The sequence below is a fragment of the Diceros bicornis genome, chromosome 6 (genome assembly GCF_020826845.1).
Source record: "Diceros bicornis minor isolate mBicDic1 chromosome 6, mDicBic1.mat.cur, whole genome shotgun sequence".
Taxonomy (NCBI): domain Eukaryota; kingdom Metazoa; phylum Chordata; class Mammalia; order Perissodactyla; family Rhinocerotidae; genus Diceros; species Diceros bicornis.
In genome coordinates this window covers 78,170,400-78,189,547 of record NC_080745.1, presented here as the reverse complement: position 1 = coordinate 78,189,547, position 19,148 = coordinate 78,170,400, and the positions used below count along the sequence as shown (strand labels likewise).

Here is a 19,148-nt window from a genome sequence, read left to right as displayed (position 1 = left end):
GTGGAATGTAGTAAGGTCACTTGCAGACAGTTAAAGTAGTCAGAGTGGAGTTCAGGTCTTTCACAGGAAGGGACACCTTTGGAGAAATGACTGGGCAATGAGACAAGGTGAGTGTGTACATTCTTATTAGAATTCATTTCAAAAAATTAGTTACTTCACTTACCTGCCTATGAGCATCTCGGAGGTAGGTGTCATATCCAGTGCCCTCAACATGGTAGGATGATTTTGCTTCATCTGGTACCAGACAGAGGAAACTTAAATGAAAAAAGCCATAATCAATAACAGAAATACTCTCACAATTCAATATCTTTATATGTATTAAAATATCTAGCAATATCTTCAGTTTAGTCAAGTATTAATGCAAATGGAAACTTGAAAAATAAAATTGTATGTTCTTAAGTACTTGAATCAGTCTTAAAATTCACTGATTAAATACTCTTTCATTATTTTAAAGTTTTATTTAAAAATAACTCATTCCACTTAAAGTAGAAGTGAGCCTAAGACAACTTTTTTCTTTTGCATTACAGCACAATGACAGATTGCCATGATATCTGTTAATCTCAGGAAACTGGCTTTTAAGTAATTGAATTTAAGATTTTTATGCATCCTAATTTTGCATCTTGAGCCATATGCAATTTTCTCTAAAGTCGCCTGCCAGAACCAAGCATATCAGTGACAGCACTGCAAAAGAAGAAAAAGAAGAAAACAGCCACAGAAAGGGCACTTTTAAAAAAATGTAAAAACACAAACTAACAAAAAGGAATAGCTCTATCTATGCTTTGCATGCATGAGTACATGTCTAATAAGTACAATTTGTCAAACTAGAAATTCTCAACGTTGTTCCAATTGGGAATTACTTTAAATGATTTATATTTTTAAAAAGTAGGGAACTTTGAAGGTTTATTTAACTACTATTACTCGTTTTTATTTCTATATTAAGTAGCTTTTCTCTTTTGCTTGATCATTGTCCCCAGGCTGTCACTTGCTACATAAACATGACAAAAAGCTGACATAATCTTTAAAGAAGGGAAGATTGAGTTCATAATATATCTCTGTAAAAATCTAAAAGCAGAGCTATTATTATATGTTATAAAAACAAGTAAAGAGATGTAAATCAAATTTATATAGCGACTCACCTATTCACAATTTTATGGACTTCCGTTTTCCCATCATTTTTAGGGTGGTCTGGAGTAGCAGGAGGTGAGGAACTAAGCCACTCTTGGTTTGACAAAGTGTTATCTGGTGAAAGGTCAGTAAATAATGGATCTTCTTCCAGATCTCTAAGTTTAATTTAATGATGTATAAAAAAACAGCACTTTATTATATTTTCTAAACCAAAAGATTCTCTGCTATGTTCTTAGAAAATATTACATAATTTTGCTAATAAAAGAATTAACGAATAATGTTTTTATATTTTATAGAGAAATTAACATTTTATACTAACATCAAACTCAAGAACATATTGATTTTGTTAGGTTTAATGAATAGTTAATACCACTTGTCATTTAAAGGGATGGTGATATCAGGGCATCTAAATTTTATTTTTAAAAATCTTCTAAACTGTTAAGAGGTATTTTTTTATGAATTAGGGAGAGAAATAAGAGGAGATGGAAACCGGATTCTATTTGCAATGCTGAACTCACGGAGCTGCATGGAAACTTACACTGCTCCTGCTATCAGCCCATTCTCCACCACATCTTTATCTTCTGGGCACACAGGTTTATATTCTGTATAATTTCTTTCTTCAAGATTTCGTAGGACCAAGTTGTAAAGAATGTGCTCATTGGGTTTTTGTAAAAGATGTTCAAACATTCTTAATGTCATTATGCTTATCTGAAACCAAAAATGATAAAGCCTAACTGAAAAATACCTTTAAATAAATTATTCTTTTTCCATCCTGTAAGTCATGCTTTCAATTTTTAAAGCCACATAAAAAGAGAGGCTGTATTCAAAACATCACAAGTAAATTAAAATCAGTATTTCAAAGAATCTAAGTCCAATTCTAAATCATTACATAGCTTACCTCATCAGATATGTGATCACAATGTTCAATTAACCTATGCCTTAAAGGGTGTTTGCTAATTTCTGCCGGAGTTTCTGGTTCTCTCTGTTCTCCAAGGATAAAAAACACCATTTCTTGAAGCAAAACATCAGAGGTTACTTGCCGAACAATGCGATGAAGCAGAGCAGTTGACGTCAGAATACCCATCTCAGAACTGAGCATAACAAACAGGTAATTAGTGGGCAAAAATAACACGAACACAGCAATTTTTTTTTTTTAAGGAAAGAGGTCACTCACGTTTGCATTAACTGAGGTTCCATAACACCAATAAAAAATCTTTCATGAACAGCTTTGGCAAGAGCAACAGCAGCAGTCTAGAATATAATAAGAGCGTCATTGTTTTTAAATGGAGACGAGAGGTTAATTTGTAACGTCAATGAATCAATTAGCATTCTCCATTTCAATTAATGTGGAAAAGCAAACTTGCCTATTGACCATAGTATTGATGGCATACAAACCCAGATTAGATCTTAGCTATTGGGTTCTTTACATTTTATCTAAATTGCCAAGAACAAGATGAACAGGACAAAAATATTATCCCAATTACCTTATAGTATTAACACCTCCTCACAGAGGAGAAATGGAGGGAGGCCAATGCTAACTTGTGAAGCTTTCTACTACAGTACTTAAGGAAACATAAGGCCAGAACTTGAACTATGATTTATTCCAGAGTTGTAATACATGGACACACATACACATATGTATACAAGTTTGTTTATTTGGTTTTATTTATTTTACTAACTGCTATCCTAAGACAATTAAGATATATTTGGGGATATAAACTAAAGATTCAAATTTCACTTAACAGCCATTTACATTTTTAAATTACCAATAAACAACAAAAATATTCAAACCTTTTGTGCTTCCTTTATGAGTTGATCACAATAATCAAACCAGGAAAGAAATGAAATTAAGGCTCGTTTTCCTGGAAATGCTGAAGCGTCTTCTTTATGACTATATGAGTCCAAGCTGTAGGACACGGAAGAAATGCTAAGTCCAAAGTTATCCAAAAGCAACAGTCCAATTCAGCACATATGGAAAATGAAGGCCTGTGAATGAGCTCACACAGTATGATACATTTACACAGGCAATGCTGGAGGACAATCAGAAGAGGGTTTTATAAAAGAAAGCTAAGATAAGAAAAAACCTTTCAAATAAAAGTTGTAAATAATTTTCACAGATTAAGGGGGAAGAGAGAGACTAAAGCAGAATAGAGCTGCCGGAGAACAACCATTTATATCAAACCTCTGCCATACATTTGTCCAAGTGACAGTAATGAAAACTCAGAGGTCCTCAGCTGCTGGGATGGAAGAGAAGGAAGGTAAAGGAGGGTCTGCAAAAAGAAATGACTGGCCTGCCTCTCTTCCTGCCTTAAATACAACACAGTAGGAAAGTTAACAAGTGGGTCTGCTCTACAGATGTTGACAGAACACAGGGTGGAAAAAAGCAAGTAAAAACCAAAGAAGAGTTAAAAATACCCAGAAAAACAATAACAGGTTATTGTGTCAAACTATTAAACTGCTTATAGGTGGTGGGATTATGGGTAAATTTACTTATGCTGCTTTATACTTTTTAATAACTTATAAATGTTCTGCAATAATCATATTTCCTACGAGAATGAAGGGCAGAGCCCTAAAAGATGGGTAGAAGGGGTAAAAGAATGAGGTAGGAGGAGAGAATCTATACAAGCAGGACATGAAACATGAGACTGCCCTAGGGGCTGTGGAATATATTTATATAAAACCACATTCTTTCTTTCAGGGATTTTGTTTTTTTAAAAAAAAATCAGATACAGTTATTGGTTTTAATGTAATTACAGCCTTGATCACTATAATGGACAAAGGAAAAGTAGCTAAACTACGTAACAGCTGAATCATTCCAATTCATTCCTGATTGATAAACTTAAGCCTCAAAAAGTAATCCTATTTAAAGATCACAAGTAAATGTTACATTTTTCAAAACTAAAGATTTCTATCATTCCAGAAGAGAAACAGATTTAACAGTATAGGTATAAGAAGTCACTATGGGAAAACACAAGTAATGGTTCTTACCCCCAGTTAACAGCTTCCACTGTTTCAATATCTAAGGGATCCACTGACTGAGGTAGGGCCTTGTACAGGGAGGCAAGTCTGTCCGTCAGTAGTTCGCACAAGCAAGTGCTCTGGGTAAGGCACTTTGCAGCTGCAGGCTCTGGCAGGCTTACTAACAACATCAAGCCCTCGCAGGCTTTCACAGCTATTCGGCCATCCTGAGAGAAGAAAATACATACCTCTTCAAATCTTGACTTAGATATATGTCAGGTTGTTTGGAAAAATTTAACTTAAAAGGATTTAATGTTTTACACTAAAATAAAAACAGATTTTTGTTCTATTTTAAGTCCATATAACTGTGATCATGTTAGTGGTAAAAAAGTAAAGACGACTCACAGGACTTCTGGTAAGATTTAACAAAGAATTCACTAAGTTGTAATCCTGGTTTGGACGAACAACTGCGGCCTCTGGCAGTGAAGTGACGGTGAGATTATCCAAGCTTGCGGACAGATCATCTATCTGGTGAGGAGGCTCGTCTTCTAACTCTCTTTGCTCCATCCCAGTAGCACCCGACAGTTCCTCTGGCCGACAGGACTGCCCTGTATCTGTTGACAAGGAATCTTGACCTTTCAATGTGTCTGCTGAAATTACATTTCGTGCTCCTTTGGAAGCCAATGATTTCAACTTATTCTGAAAAGAAGACGTGTTTTATAAGATTCACATCAAAAGCCTTATAAAACAGAAGTCATATATTAATGAGCTTTTCTATAATTAACATTCAATGTCTAGCTGACGTAGCAATAGATAAACTATCTACTGGGGTTTTGTGGAAAAAAAAAAAAGGAGGAGGATTGGCAATAGATGTTAGCTCAGAGCCGGTCTTCCTCAGCAAAAAGAGGAGGATTGGCATGGATATTAGCTCAGGGCGGATCTTCCTCACACACACACAAAAAAACACAAATTGTGTTTTAGATTTTTTCTTTTTTTTTGAAGAGGAAGATCCGCCCTGAGCTAACAACTGTTGCCAATCTTTCTCTTTTTTTGCTCAAGGAAGATTAGCCCTGAGCTCACATCTGTGCTAATCTTCCTCTATTTTGTACATGGGTTGCCACCACAGCACGGCTTGATGAGTGGTGTAGGTCAGAGCCCCAGAACCGAACCCAGGCCGCCGAAGTGGAGCACACTGGACTCAACCACTACGCCATGGGGCCGGCCCCTAGATAGTTTTTAAAATTGCACAGGTGTTTATGACACTGTTCACACTAACTACAAAATGATTTACACTGACCATAAGCAATGAACAATATTAGTGATAATTATTTGACTACTACTGAAAACAACTGATGTCAGTGGGGAAAAAAAGACTCGGGAAGTTTCAATTGCAGTTGATTGTTTTCTCATCACTGGGCAACTAAAAATATATAGCCTCAATATTGATTCTTCTAAGATCATAAAAATCATTCTAAGATGATTTTTCTAAGTTTTTTCCCTGTACTTCTGCTCTATGAAAAGAACTCAATACTCTGAGGACATTTTTATTAGTGTTTTTGAGGATAAAAGATTTGCTTGAAATGTTGGCCCCTCCCCCCACCAAACACAAAGAGAACCTTAACTGAAGCAAATTATTGGTTTCAAGGCAAAAGTATCTTGCTTTCCATTTGAACATATGAGCAAAAATCAAATCACACACACAAGTTAGAATTCATATATATAGGCTTTCAAAAGGGCCTATCACAGTGCTTTGCCCATCATACGAGTGCATTAAATGCTGAATTCACGATTCTACTTCCAAAGTGATAGTAATTATACACCACTTTTATTACTGTTAAAAGTATAGTTTAGACCAATCTTCTGGAGAAATTGAACTCACAGTACATATATTAAAAGAAAACAATTCTACAGAACTAAATGAATACTCTAAACAACTTCTCAATTTCTTATAAAATCAATTGCATATCGTAGTCTTTATGAATGTAAAACATTTTATTCCATCTTAAAATACTAATAACACATTGTTGGGAGTGGTAGCTCAGATAGGAATGGCAAGAAGAAGAAGAATCTTAAACTAGTGTTCTGCAAAATGTGACTCAAGACTATTGGCATCATGGTCTTCTGTGGGGCTTGATAAAAATGCAGATTCCTGAGTCCCACCCAGACCTGCTGAGTGAGAATATCTGGAGGTGGAGCCAAGCAATCTGCATTTTTAAAAGCTCCCTAGATGATGAGGAACTGCAGCCTTCATCTTGTACTTGGGTTCTTACTGAAACTGTTCCCTTTCTTCTTTAGGGATTTCATTGGTACCCACAGCACATTTATACACATAACCCCCGAGTCTCTTAAACCCAGACTCCTCTCCCAAATCGCACATTTGCAATACCAAATACCTGCCAATTATCTCCATCAGGATATCATGATGACTCAAAGCATCCAGAACCAAAATTACCACCTTCCACTCAAAATAAGCTCTTTCAGGGCTTCCTTCTTTCCATTAGCAGCAGCCTTATTGGTTCAAGAATTCAAGCATTCATCATCCTTTCTCCTGCGTCCTGCACAAGACCACATAGGGTCTACCTCCAGAGTCTCCTGAATATATTGGCCTCATTCCAACTCACCGCTTCCAACTTAGGTCTAGCCCTTGTTATTTCTTGTCTGGGTTACTCCATCAGCTTCGTAGTTAGTTTCCCTGTTTTTCTCTCTCCTCTCAAAGGAATCCACTGTACAAGATGCTGCCACCAATTTAACTTCTTAAAGCGCATATAACATCATGTAATAACATCCCTGCTCAGAAATCTTCAATGGCTCCCCAGTAACTACAAGTCAGCACAAATTCCTCTTCCTGCCATTCAAAGCCTTTGTCAATTCCTAGTCTATCTGTCCAGGCCCCCGCCTTACCACATATCCTAACTATGGTCTCCTGAAGACACCAGAAACTTTTATATCTTCATTCCTTTACATATGTGCACCCATTCTGATCTAAGCATCTGGCAAGGCCCATTTCAAAGAAAACCTTCCATGAAGTCTTTCCTGATGACCTAGGGCAGATATAATCTCTTTATCCTATGAACGCTTAAGGCACATTTACTTTGTATCTTTCTTAAGATATTGACCTTACTCTACTTTAGATTACAGTATCTGAACATTCGTCTTCACCTCATCACCAGACTATAAACTCCTTTAGGGCAAGGTATGTTTCTAACTCATCTACCATATGCACTTAACCCATAGTAGACGCATATACTGGCTGATATAAAGGAATACAGAGATTAGATTTCAGGGGATACATGCTTGAGAACTGAAAGTACTTTTGTTATTATCTATACCTACAGGTAATAAAGCTGTGTTTCTCTAAACATTCATTCATTCAATGTGTTAATTAAGCAGTTACTATGCCTTGTGTTAGATACTAGAGAAGCTGTGCGGATCCAAAGGTTAATGAGACAGTCTTTGTCTTCAAGGAGCTGATTGACCAGCAGGAGAAAATAAAATGCTGATAAATAACTCTAATGCCAGAGAGACTGTAATAACTGATATTAAAAGTGTATGAATAGTCCTATCAGTTCAGAAAACGGAGATACCAACCACCTCAGGCTGTGGAGAAGTGTGTGCTATAAAAATGCTGCATTATAGCAGATATGACACTAAGTCTGAAGGGTGTTCTTTGTTTTGAGATCTAAATGTAAAGGCGTCTCTAAAGACAGATAAATAAAGTGCATCTCACCATCAACACACATGTCTGCAAATTTTCTCTGCTTCTGATCTATGGCTGTGTATTTCTGAAACAAGTTTCAGAGATTCTGAGAAAAATTCCTTAAACCTTAAGCTTGGAAAAAAAGCCACGCATCTAAAGTAACTAAGGTATCTAAGAAAACTTTAGTAAAAAAAAACTTTGAGGAGAAAAGTCTCATACTTAGCCAAATTGAGATATTTGATATATTTACATTAAAAACTAAAAGGACTGTAGTATCACCCTTATTAATAAATCTTTAAAATCTGAAGTCTTAAGGCTATTCCAGCCATTTTCAAGCAAACTTTCAAAATATGACGCACATCATGAAAAACAGGCATTCATTGTCCTTAACACTCCCTAGAAATTCAAATTCACGCAACTTTGCCGCTTAGTTGCTTACTTATCTCTAGTAAGAGCGCAGAATAGGATCCTAAATTACTTATTCAGTAAAGTGAAATAGCACACTAACTCACCTACTAGAAAGGCTAAAATTTTTTAACAGAAAACAAAAGAAACTTGACCACAACCACTCCGACAAGGACATAGAACAATGGGAACTCTCATACACTGTCGATGGGACACAAAATGATAAACCCACTTGGGAAAACAGTTTGGCAGTTTCTTATGAAAATAATAAACTTACCACACGATCCAGCAATCCTACTCTTAGGTATTTACCCAAATGAAATGAAAACCTAGATTTACACAAAAATCTGTACTGAACGTTTATAGTGGCTTTATTCCTAATTGCCAAAAACTGGAAACAACCCCAAAGTCTCTCAACTGGTGAATGGATAAACCACCATGGTATGTCCATACAACAGAATACTACTCAACAATATAAAGAACCAAGATCATGGATGAATCTCAAATGCTTTATGCTAAGCAATAAAAGCCAGAATTAAAAGGCTGATTACATTTATATGACTTTTTGGAAAAGAGAAAACTTGGGACAGAAACAGATCAGTGCTTGCTAGGGGCTGAGGGCGGAGAGAGGACAACCACAACTGCTGTATGGAACTGCTGTATATTTTGATTGTGGTGGTGGTTACACGACTGTGTGTGTCTGTCAAACTCATAGAACTATAGACCAAAAAGAGAGAATTGTATTGAATATAACTTATATGTCAATCTAACAAGAAAAAAAAAGAAAAACAAAGATTTTTTTAAAAACTAAAAAAACAAAAACAACATTATGATTTTTTCAAATATATTCCTAAATGACTTCACTGCTGAAAACAAGAAGTGAATGAAAGCAGGAAGAACACAAAAATTATTTTCTAATTTAAAACTGGAAGTAAAATCCAAAATATCCAAATTAAGTAAATCCAAATTTACTTAAGTAAATTATGATTTGGTGACTATGGCTATGAAAAGACAGTACAAAATAATAGAACAATCCCAACTCCTATACCAGGCTAGAGAGGTAACTCGTGATTTTTTACATCTTGTCCAAATCTGCACACACCATCCTGAGCCCAGGCTGGATCACCTACGCTCCACACCAGAGCAAGCTTGCTTGGAAACATGCTGGCTTGTACACTCCCGTGACTCCTCTCTCCCTGGTGGACCCCTTATGCTGCACTCCTTCTGACCCTTGGCTTTCTATGTGCCCAGTGTCTGCACCGCCCCATATATCTGGCTCAACTACATTCTTTGAAAATAATTTCAAAGTTAAACTAAAACAGTGATCTCAAGGAAAATAATTCTAGGAAGTAAAACAAGCTGATACCCACAAAACGTAATTTCTTCTAATACGATCCACAGAATTCAATTCTCACGATAATTTTAATATAAGCGTACTTTAAAAGTTGACAAGAAGTGTACCATACCTCCAGAAAAAAATTAACCAAGTAGGGGTCTTGTTTCAGCTTTGCACACACGATACACAGAAACTGAATTTCTTCATTTTCTGTTGGTGTTGCAAGGACTTCACCACACAATCGAATTAATTTCTGTCAAAAAATTTAAAACAGATTTTTAAACTTAGGTTACTTTTTACAAGTATATAAATAGCCATACATTTACCTTAAGGATATTTAAAATTTCAAATAATACAAATAGCTTGCATTTTTCAGAAAGAATACTATTTACAATCACCTATATCAAAATAAATATACTAGTAATAAGTTTTTCAAATCCATTACCCCCAAAAATTAATGAGGTATATAATAAACTCTCCCTGAGATGTCATAGAGATAAGTTAAAGAAAAAATTAATGTATAAAATTTTAAAAGAGAAATATAAAGACATGAAATAGCACTTAATACAACATCATAAAGCTCAAGTATTTGCTAATTTGCATGTTATTTTTAGAATAATTTCCTTTATTATTTTTACTCTTACAAAAATCACATAAAATCATTTCTATACTAAAAGAAACGAAACCAAATAGTTTTACGTAAGGGGAATAAAATACCTGCACTGGCCTGTGCACGTTAATGTGTGGAAGTAGAGGCTGCCGGATTCTTCCCAGGAGTTTGGTATAGAATACCAAAACCTGCTGTTTCATTCCTGGAGGACACTGGGCATAGGAAAACAGGAAAGCAAACAAGAAGAGAACAGACAATGCACACACTCACTCATAAGCTTAAAAAATAGGAGACACAATATATGTGAATGTATTCCACTCTCAAAAATCAATGCACTTAGCCAGTTAATGACTTTGTCAGAATAAAATTCTCAATCAAATATTAACGATTGGTATCCTAGAAATAAAATTACATCTGGGACTATATAATACAGCGTATGGGACCATAGGCTGATGTAATTACAAACAGCACAGCGATAATATGCCGTGGAGATGAGAGTTTAGTTCAGGCAATGTCAACCAACCTGTTTATATTCTAAATGCTTGGGTAACTATTACAGTTAACTCCCTGGCCAAAGCAAAGGCAGAATCTTGTTACTTATACTAATGACAGGTAACCAACAACTTTCCATCATATATATGTAGCAGTAAATAAAGCCTTCTAACACACATATATAAGTAAAAGAATCCTATGTATAAACTGCTATGATTTATTCTAACAATGCTATTTTAAATTAGTTACAAAATTATTTACATTATGATTATTATGGGCAATGAATATTTAATAAACAAGTTTTTATATCATGCCAGTTGTTTTAAATATTTGCTGAAAAGTAGGTAACCCTGATGATTATTCATATTGTGGATTAAGAGAGTATGAACTGGGCCGGCCCCGTGGCTTAGCGGTTAAGTGCGCGTGCTCCGCTACTGGCGGCCCTGGTTCGGATCCCAGGCGCGCACCGACCTACCGCTTCTCCGGCCATGCTGAGGCCGCGTCCCACATACAGCAACTAGAAGGATGTGCAACTATGACATACAACTATCCATTGGGGCTTTGGGGGTAAAAAATGAGGAGGATTGGCAATAGATGTTAGCTCAGAGCCAGTCTTCCTCAGCAAAAAGAGGAGGATTAGCACGGATGTTAGCTCAGGGCTGATCTTCCTCAGAAAAAAAAAAAAAAAGAAGAAGAGTATGAATTAACACGGTTTTATGTTCTATAATTAATCTGCTTATACTGCCTCACATTTAAAATACAGTCACAAGATAAGTATTTCCAAAGGATCATCACAGATATATTATCTGGAAATAGTATAAACTATAATCTTAAGAACAATAATATTTTTTAAGACAGCAAATACCTTGAATTATTCAGGAAAAAACACAATATTTACAATCACCAATATCAAAATAAATTTACTAGTAGTACAATTACTAACATTTGCTCAAAAATCAATTAATATTTATTCAATTTAGTGTTGCACAATCCCTCTCTTCAAAGGACAGGAAAAAGAAGGGAGGAGGGAAATGAATTGCAGGACATTGGGAGCAGATGTGTTGCCTAGAAAATATAAATTGAATGAATTTAACATAAAAATGAATTAGAGTGTTAAAGAGCTAGTTAAAACAAAATTGTCTTTAATACTATTATTCATAATTCTATTTGGTGTTTAAACATGTCTATTAGTTTGTCTTTTTTAGTTTGATCTTCACATATATTAGAAAAATTCACAAAACAGACCATAGATTTTTAGAGGTGGGGGAGGCCCCTTAGCGATCACCTCCTCATTTTTAAAGAGGAGGAAGATTAACCAAGAAGACTTGTCGAAGGTCACAGTATGTTAGTGACGAAGCCAGGCCTCCGAACCTGAACCCAAAGTTCCTCCCCTGCCCACACACCATCACATGGTTTGAAACTCGTCTTTATAAGTAATTTGAAAGTTTGGTGGTACAGAATATTACTTATATCATAATATCAGCTTTGCAAAGATTTCTCAAGATTCATTAGGCCTAAAAACTTGAATTGACTCCACTCATCAGTAGAGCTAATGTCAGAATAACCAGTGACATTCTCTTTCAGGATTACGAAAAATAATTCCTATTTTTGTAACCCAATTTTCATTGGGTCCTTCTCATTTCCTTTGATTCTGAGCACATGTACTTGAGTTTATTTTCAAAAATATTTACATTGTAATTCTAAGCAGCCTAAGTATCCGTTGCTGTCTAGAGCATCTGGGAGCTTTGCTACCTCTATAGCAAGTCATATTCGTATAGACCACACAATTTTCTTTTCTTTTTTTCTCACAATACTGACTTGAATCCTGCCATGCTTAATACACATCTCTATAATTACATTTAGTACTTGGGATCTTCTTTATCCCTAAGACACAAATGCATGTATTACACCCCTAAGAACATGATGTAGATTAGGAACTTACATCAGCTTTCCCTAAGGTATATAATGTTTCCAAGATCTTGTGATGAAGCAAATATTCCATACATGGCCCCGTCTCTCCAGATTCCCGTTCATTTTCTTCTTGTACCAATATATCTAACATCTGATCCAGATGAGATGGAATATTTGTATCTGTCACTGGGGCTTTATCATCTAAACAATAAAAAACATTCATCAAACAAATATTCAAACATTTTTAAACTGCACATTTGCACCTAAAATACTCTATATATTTCCCTGTTCTTATTCAAACTGAGAAAAATCTGAACTACACACTTAAGTAAGGATTATACACAGGGTATAATTATCTTTGCTAGAATTTAGATGAAGCTTTTTGCCAAATTCTTATTCAAAAACAATCAATATTCTGAAAGATATTCTATAAGCTAATATTCATGCATAATAATTCAGAAATAAGAGCCATTTATATTGGAATAGGAACATGATCAGAAAAAATACATGTAACATCAGAATTATGTATGCAATTATAATTAATTTTTTTCAATTAGCCAGTTCAGAAAATCTGAATTTTAAGTCTCTTTATATAGAAATAAATTGGCCTTGAACACTAAGCTGACTAACGTAGAATGTGTGGAGAGGACAGGTTCTGTTTTTGATTGTTACGTCACTGCTTTGTAACGTTGGGAAGTCAGACACTTAATGCCCCTAATTCATCTCCATGTACGAAAACAAGAGGAACCCAAAGAAAAACCCTCTATTAAAAATTTCTGACATCTCCTCTCATTAACAGATAGCTATTCCCAAAGTGAAAGCTGCTTCTCAGGAGAATTCTTATAAAATACTACTGATATTTTAAAATAAAAATGTATTGATACTTTTTACATATCACAGTTAGACTCAAAAATCTCACGGTTTTATCAATCTATCCTTATTGAACAAGGGTTAAATTACTTAATAAATTGTGAAGTTTTATAGAATGTTTAAATATAAAACATATTAGGGAATGCCAATTCTTACTATGTCTCTATTGTCATTTATTTAGTACTTCTACAGTACTAAATAATTTTGTACAACACAATCCTGGGATACTATGTATTTGATGATATATTTCTTTGCACACATGCAATGTATGTACACATACACACACACACACACACACACACACAGAGGGAACCATAATACTAAGTCTTATGGAGAAAACAATGGAAAGACAAGGGTCACTCTTGTTTGCTGGGAGGACATATGTATCAAATTTGATATAGTATGGGACAGTTGTTAAAAGCATGGGACCTGGAGTTGAACAACTTGGATTCGAATCTTGGCTCTGTCACTTTTAGCTGGATGACCTGGACAAACTATTTAAGCCTCAGTCACCAACAACATCTGTACAATGAGCTAATCAACACCAGTAAGTGCTGTTGTATGATTTCAGTGAAATAATGTGTGTAAGCCCACTGCCTTAGCACATAGTAAGAATTCAAGAAATGTTAACTTATGATGTCTCATATCATAGTCTTCTAAAATGAGTAGCCTAGTGCTAAAGAAGATAATTTGTAAGTTTATTTGAAATTTACTTTTTAAAAATGTTTTTCCCCTCTAATTGCAGACTTTATATAAACATTCCAGGAAAGAATGAATGTGTAAGCCTAGTTTGATTATAGCTATTTATGGAGAAAAATTTAAATAGTTATTTAAATTGAGAAATAAACTGTAAATTTGATTTGACAGGATTAAAATCCTAGCTCTCTAGAAGACAAGATGTAGTTTCTAGTCTATTCTCATCACTCCTAAGCTGTATTTAGATCTCTGAGCCTTTGCAGATGCTATTCCTTCCACCTGAAATGCCTTTGCCCTCCTTATCTACCTTGCGAACTCCTATTCATTCTTTAAAGCCCAGGTCAGACACCGCCTCCTTTGTCTCTCTTGTGCCTGACACAGACTTATTTCTCCCATCATACCTCACGGTAATAGACACACTTGTTTCTGCTACTAGATTGCAAAAAATCATTTAGAGCAAGAACTTAAAGCCTTTCCTTAAAGCCATGGATGGGCCATAAATTCACAAGGGCTAAGAATAGTCAGGTGAAAAGGCAGCTCCTCTCAAAAAACGTTTCTGTAGATCTGTTGTCTAAACGTGCAAATTAAGGTAGAAATTATATTTTACATTTAAAGGTGTATACATATATTTTTGTCTTTTTTTTACTTATCATGCAAATATAAAGGATTTTTTCTTTTAAAGAAGAATCACCTATGACCCCATCAGCTTACCAAATCAACTATTCTCATTTTTTTCACGCTTCCTTTCAGTTAAATGACACGTGTCTAAGCTGCATATCCACTTGTGTTTACCTATACACTCCTCAGGAGAGCCCACAGTGCTATGGGGCAATGCACTGCATTTTCTTGTTTCAGAGGCTGCCAAACTTCGTGGAACAAACCCAGCCTTGCCATCTATTTTATACATAAAGTTGTATTGGAACAAAAGAATGCTACTCTTTTATGTATTGTTGATGGCTGCTTTTGCACTACAACAACAGAATTGAATAGTTGCAACAGAGATTGTATAGCCTACAAAGCCTAAAATATTTACTATCTGGCCCTTTACAGGAAAGCTTTGCTGACATTTGACCTAATTCATTCACATTCCCCCATATTCACTCTCCATCCTTCTTATTCACTGAGAAAAATAGAAGCAACCAGAGGATAACTTCCAAAGACTCTCTATACCACATCTATCCCCTTCCTGCACCTATACCCATATGTTCTGCTTTATTCCTTATTTTAATGAATCCACAAGCTTATTAAGGCTAAGCCCCTACTTGTGCACTAGATCCCATCCCCCTTTGCCTACTTAAAGATATTGCTCAGAAATTATCTCATCTGACTCTTGTACCCACCTCTCCTTCTCTACTCGATCATTCCCATCACATCCCAATTACAAATTGCAGTATCTTCCATCTCTAAAACAATTTTTAAAACCCTCTCGACACCACATCTCCCTCTGGCTGTTGCTCCATTTCTCAGCTCCCCTTTACACTAACACTCCTCATAAGAGCAGTGTATACATATATTCTATACATGGTCTCTGTCCATTTCCTTTTAAAGTTACTCCAATTAGGTCTTCTCTCTCTTCCTTGCCATTAAAACAGTTCTTATCAAGACTACTAATGAGCTCCTCGTGGCTGAAGCCAATGACCCATTCTTAGTCTTCATTAACTTGACATCAGCATCATTTGACACAATTACTCCCTCTCTCCTGTTCTAGCTTTTAGGACACCATTCTCTCTTGACTGTCTTCTACCTCATTGTCAAAAGCAAAGTTTCCTTTGCTATCCTTCTCATCTTCTCAACCTCTAAATATTGAGCCCAAGGGCTCAGTTCCTGAACACCTTCTCTCTTCCATCTACCTTGACTTGCCAGAAAATTTCATTCTGTCTCCTGGCTATAAATCCTACTTACACGCTGATGACTCTCAATTTCATATGTCTAGTTTAGACCTCTACCCTGAATTCCAGATTCCTATTTCCAAATGTCTACTTGACATATCCAATTGGATATATAATGGACATCCTTAACATGTCCAAAATGCTCTTACCAACCTGCTCCTCCTACAGTCTTCCCATTCTCAGTAAGTGGCCCTTCCAGTTTTCCAACTGTCTAAGCCCAAAACTTTGGAGTTATCCTTGACTCTTTTTCTCTCATATCCAATATCTGAATCCACCAACAAAGTTTCCTTCAAAATACACCCAGAATACAATCACTTCTTACCACCTCTACCATGTCTAAAACACCATCATCTCTCAGATCGCTGCAATAGTCCCCTAACTCTTCTACCAGCTTCGCTTCTGCATACTTTCAATCTAATTTTTTCACAGAAGCCAAAGTGGTCCCTTTAAAACAGATTATGTTACACCTCAGCTCAAAACCCTCTCCTGGCTTCCCATCTTAGAGTAAAAGCCAAAGCCCTTACAATGGCTTACAAGGTCCTGTGTGAATCTGCACCCCCCACCTGTCTGATATCTCCCTCCCACCCTTCTCCTCGTTCACTATGCTCTAGCCACACTGGCTTCCTTGTAGCTCCCAGACTATGCCAAGCACGCTGAGTGCTCCACCCTCAGGGTTTGTGCACTTGTTCCTCTTCCTGGGACCTTTCTCCCAGACGACCCCCAGTCACCTCGCACAATGAGGCTTTTTCTAACCTTAAATAGCCAACTGTCCCCACAACTCCCCAATCACACAAACTTCTATCCCCTTTAGCCTGCTTCATTTTCTCCTTAACATTTATCATCTGACACACTATATGGAGTTCTCTATTTATTGTTTGCTTCCCCCCAATCAATACATAAGCTCTATTAGGACAGGGATTCTGTCTGTCTGATTGTTTTATCTCCCAGTGCCTAGAACAACACCTACACATAGTAGGTACTCAACAGACATATTTTTGAATGAATCCAAAAGAGGAATTAAAAGTAAAATAAATTGTGGTGCCGGCCTGGTGGCGCAGTGGTTAAGTGTGCGCACCCCGCTGTGGCGGCCAGGGGTTTGCAGGTTCGGATCCCAGGCGCGCACTGACACACTGCTTGTCAAGCCATGCTGTGGCGGCGTCCCATATAAAGTAGAGGAAGATAGGCATGGATGTTAGCCCAGGGCCCATCTTCCTCAACAAAAAGAGGAGCATTAGCATCAGGTGTTAGCTTAGGGCTAATCTTCCTCACAGAAAAAAAAAAAAAAGTAAAACAAATTGTCTATAAACTTAAATATAAAATAACTTTGAAAACTAATTTGAAATATATTTTAGTATTTCACACATTTTCTCTTTGATTAATATTAGCATTGTTTCTTACCTGAAGTCTCTATGTAGTAATGGGTAATTGCCTTCCAGTGATAAACAAAATCTTCTTGTAAAGGAAGAGAAGGTGCAAGCTACACAAACACACAAAAAGATCACAACAATTAAGAAAATGGCATTAAACATTCCCCATAAAGCCTCACGCAGTATTTGCCTAATAATGATGCAAAAGCAGCATAAAAATAAGGGTACACTTGAACTTGATTCTACAGACCACATATCAAAAAGAAACAAAATAAGTCAAATCCAAGAAAGTAAAAATGATTTATTAAGAAAGAGGAAAAACACATTTATCAACATTATTATTAAACTACAGAATTAGGTTTTTTTTTTCCTCCCCTGAAACCAGGAACTACATACGGTTTCAAAAGTAACAGTGCTAAATGAAAACACACATATTCTATTACTAAAATATCAGTGAAACGAAATTATCCATAACCAGGAATCTTTGTACCTAGGACTTTGAAATGCAAAACAGTAAAAAACTGTTATGTAACCAGTTACACATCACCACTACTAAAAGATATACAAAAGTCAACCCTGTAATCAGATGAAAACTGTTCCCTACTTTCAGTGACATACAGATGTAAATCTTTTCTTTTTCAAGCCTGGATTAGGCAATGCATTTTTTTAGCAAAATAACTACGTGAACAAGACACTACCAATTTAAATTCCACAAAGTCAAAAATGTTTTACATTTTAGCTTTGAAATTTACTTTAGAAGTTTTAAGACCAAAATTACATCTCTTCCGCCATCTCATAGCAAACCTACAAGTATTTCAAATGGGTGTGAAATGGATAGAAAAAGACTTGGAGATACCTTCTACAACATTTTCTCTTCCTTAAAGAGTGAGAGAGAGAACACTCCCCCCGTCCTCGTATCGGGAATAAATTTTGGTCAGAAAGTACAGAGTTGACCCAGCTTACTTAAGAACAAATAAGGTTTCTATTCTGGGAAGCTGAACTACGGCAGAGTAATCTTCCATTTTTATATACTTCATCTAAACAGATGACCTAAGAGGTCATGCTACTCCTGTACTTCTACTTGTTCCACTGGGATTTCTTGGTGTCCCCAGCAAAGAACTCAAAGTTTGAAACCCTGCCGAAACAATTTCCAAACTATTGGGCAAATTGTAAACGTTGGTCATAGACAAGTGTTCCAATCCAGAAGATGAAATGTAGTTAGAAAAGAAATGGACCTGAAAAATGTTCAGAAATCATCAACCTCTTAATGCTAGCTCAACTATACTTGCCCATTCGCACCACTCTGAATAATACTGGATTAAGAGAATACAAGCATTCACCTCATTTTCAAATAGAATGCTATGAAATGTTTTAAAAGACTTTAAGACCTTTAACAAAGGAGTTAAAACCTTTGGCATCACTATGCTTCAAGGAGAACACTAGGGAGAGAAATTACTTGTGGGAAATTGAGAAAAAAATAAGAAAGAAAAATAAGAATGAAAGTGTTAACTTGGGAAAATAATCTTCCTGAAATTTTTAGACAAAAAAAATCTGTTTTAATCAGCTACTTGTTTTTAGAATCTTTTTCAAAACATATCAAATTTCTCTTGTTTTTTGGACCTGGTTTTTAATATAACCAGCTTTATATAGTTAAATGTATTAACAATTGGGACAAATCCAAATGAAATTTGGTGTTTCAAGAAATGTACCTAGTTTCTTAAGTATAAATGTTGTGATTTGTTAAATTTTTCCCAGGGAATCTCCTGGGTATATAAAGAATTACAGCATCCTT

General features: G+C 35.8%; 1 protein-coding gene across 2 annotated transcripts in view; it reads right to left on the bottom strand.

Annotated features, from left to right (window-relative positions):
• The window catches only part of FHIP2A (FHF complex subunit HOOK interacting protein 2A), a 35,090-nt gene that overhangs the window by 11,047 nt on the left and 4,895 nt on the right, over positions 1 to 19,148 (bottom strand). For both annotated transcript variants that reach the window (XM_058544070.1, XM_058544071.1), the window contains exons 2-13: positions 17,388 to 17,466; positions 12,566 to 12,735; positions 10,239 to 10,343; positions 9,652 to 9,774; positions 4,489 to 4,782; positions 4,114 to 4,310; positions 2,917 to 3,031; positions 2,300 to 2,376; positions 2,024 to 2,216; positions 1,664 to 1,833; positions 1,137 to 1,280; positions 164 to 254 (exon numbers count right to left, since the gene is read on the bottom strand). In XM_058544070.1, coding sequence (XP_058400053.1) covers positions 164 to 254; positions 1,137 to 1,280; positions 1,664 to 1,833; positions 2,024 to 2,216; positions 2,300 to 2,376; positions 2,917 to 3,031; positions 4,114 to 4,310; positions 4,489 to 4,782; positions 9,652 to 9,774; positions 10,239 to 10,343; positions 12,566 to 12,735; positions 17,388 to 17,466 — 1,758 coding nt within the window. The remainder of the gene's footprint in view (positions 1 to 163; positions 255 to 1,136; positions 1,281 to 1,663; positions 1,834 to 2,023; positions 2,217 to 2,299; positions 2,377 to 2,916; positions 3,032 to 4,113; positions 4,311 to 4,488; positions 4,783 to 9,651; positions 9,775 to 10,238; positions 10,344 to 12,565; positions 12,736 to 17,387; positions 17,467 to 19,148) is intronic.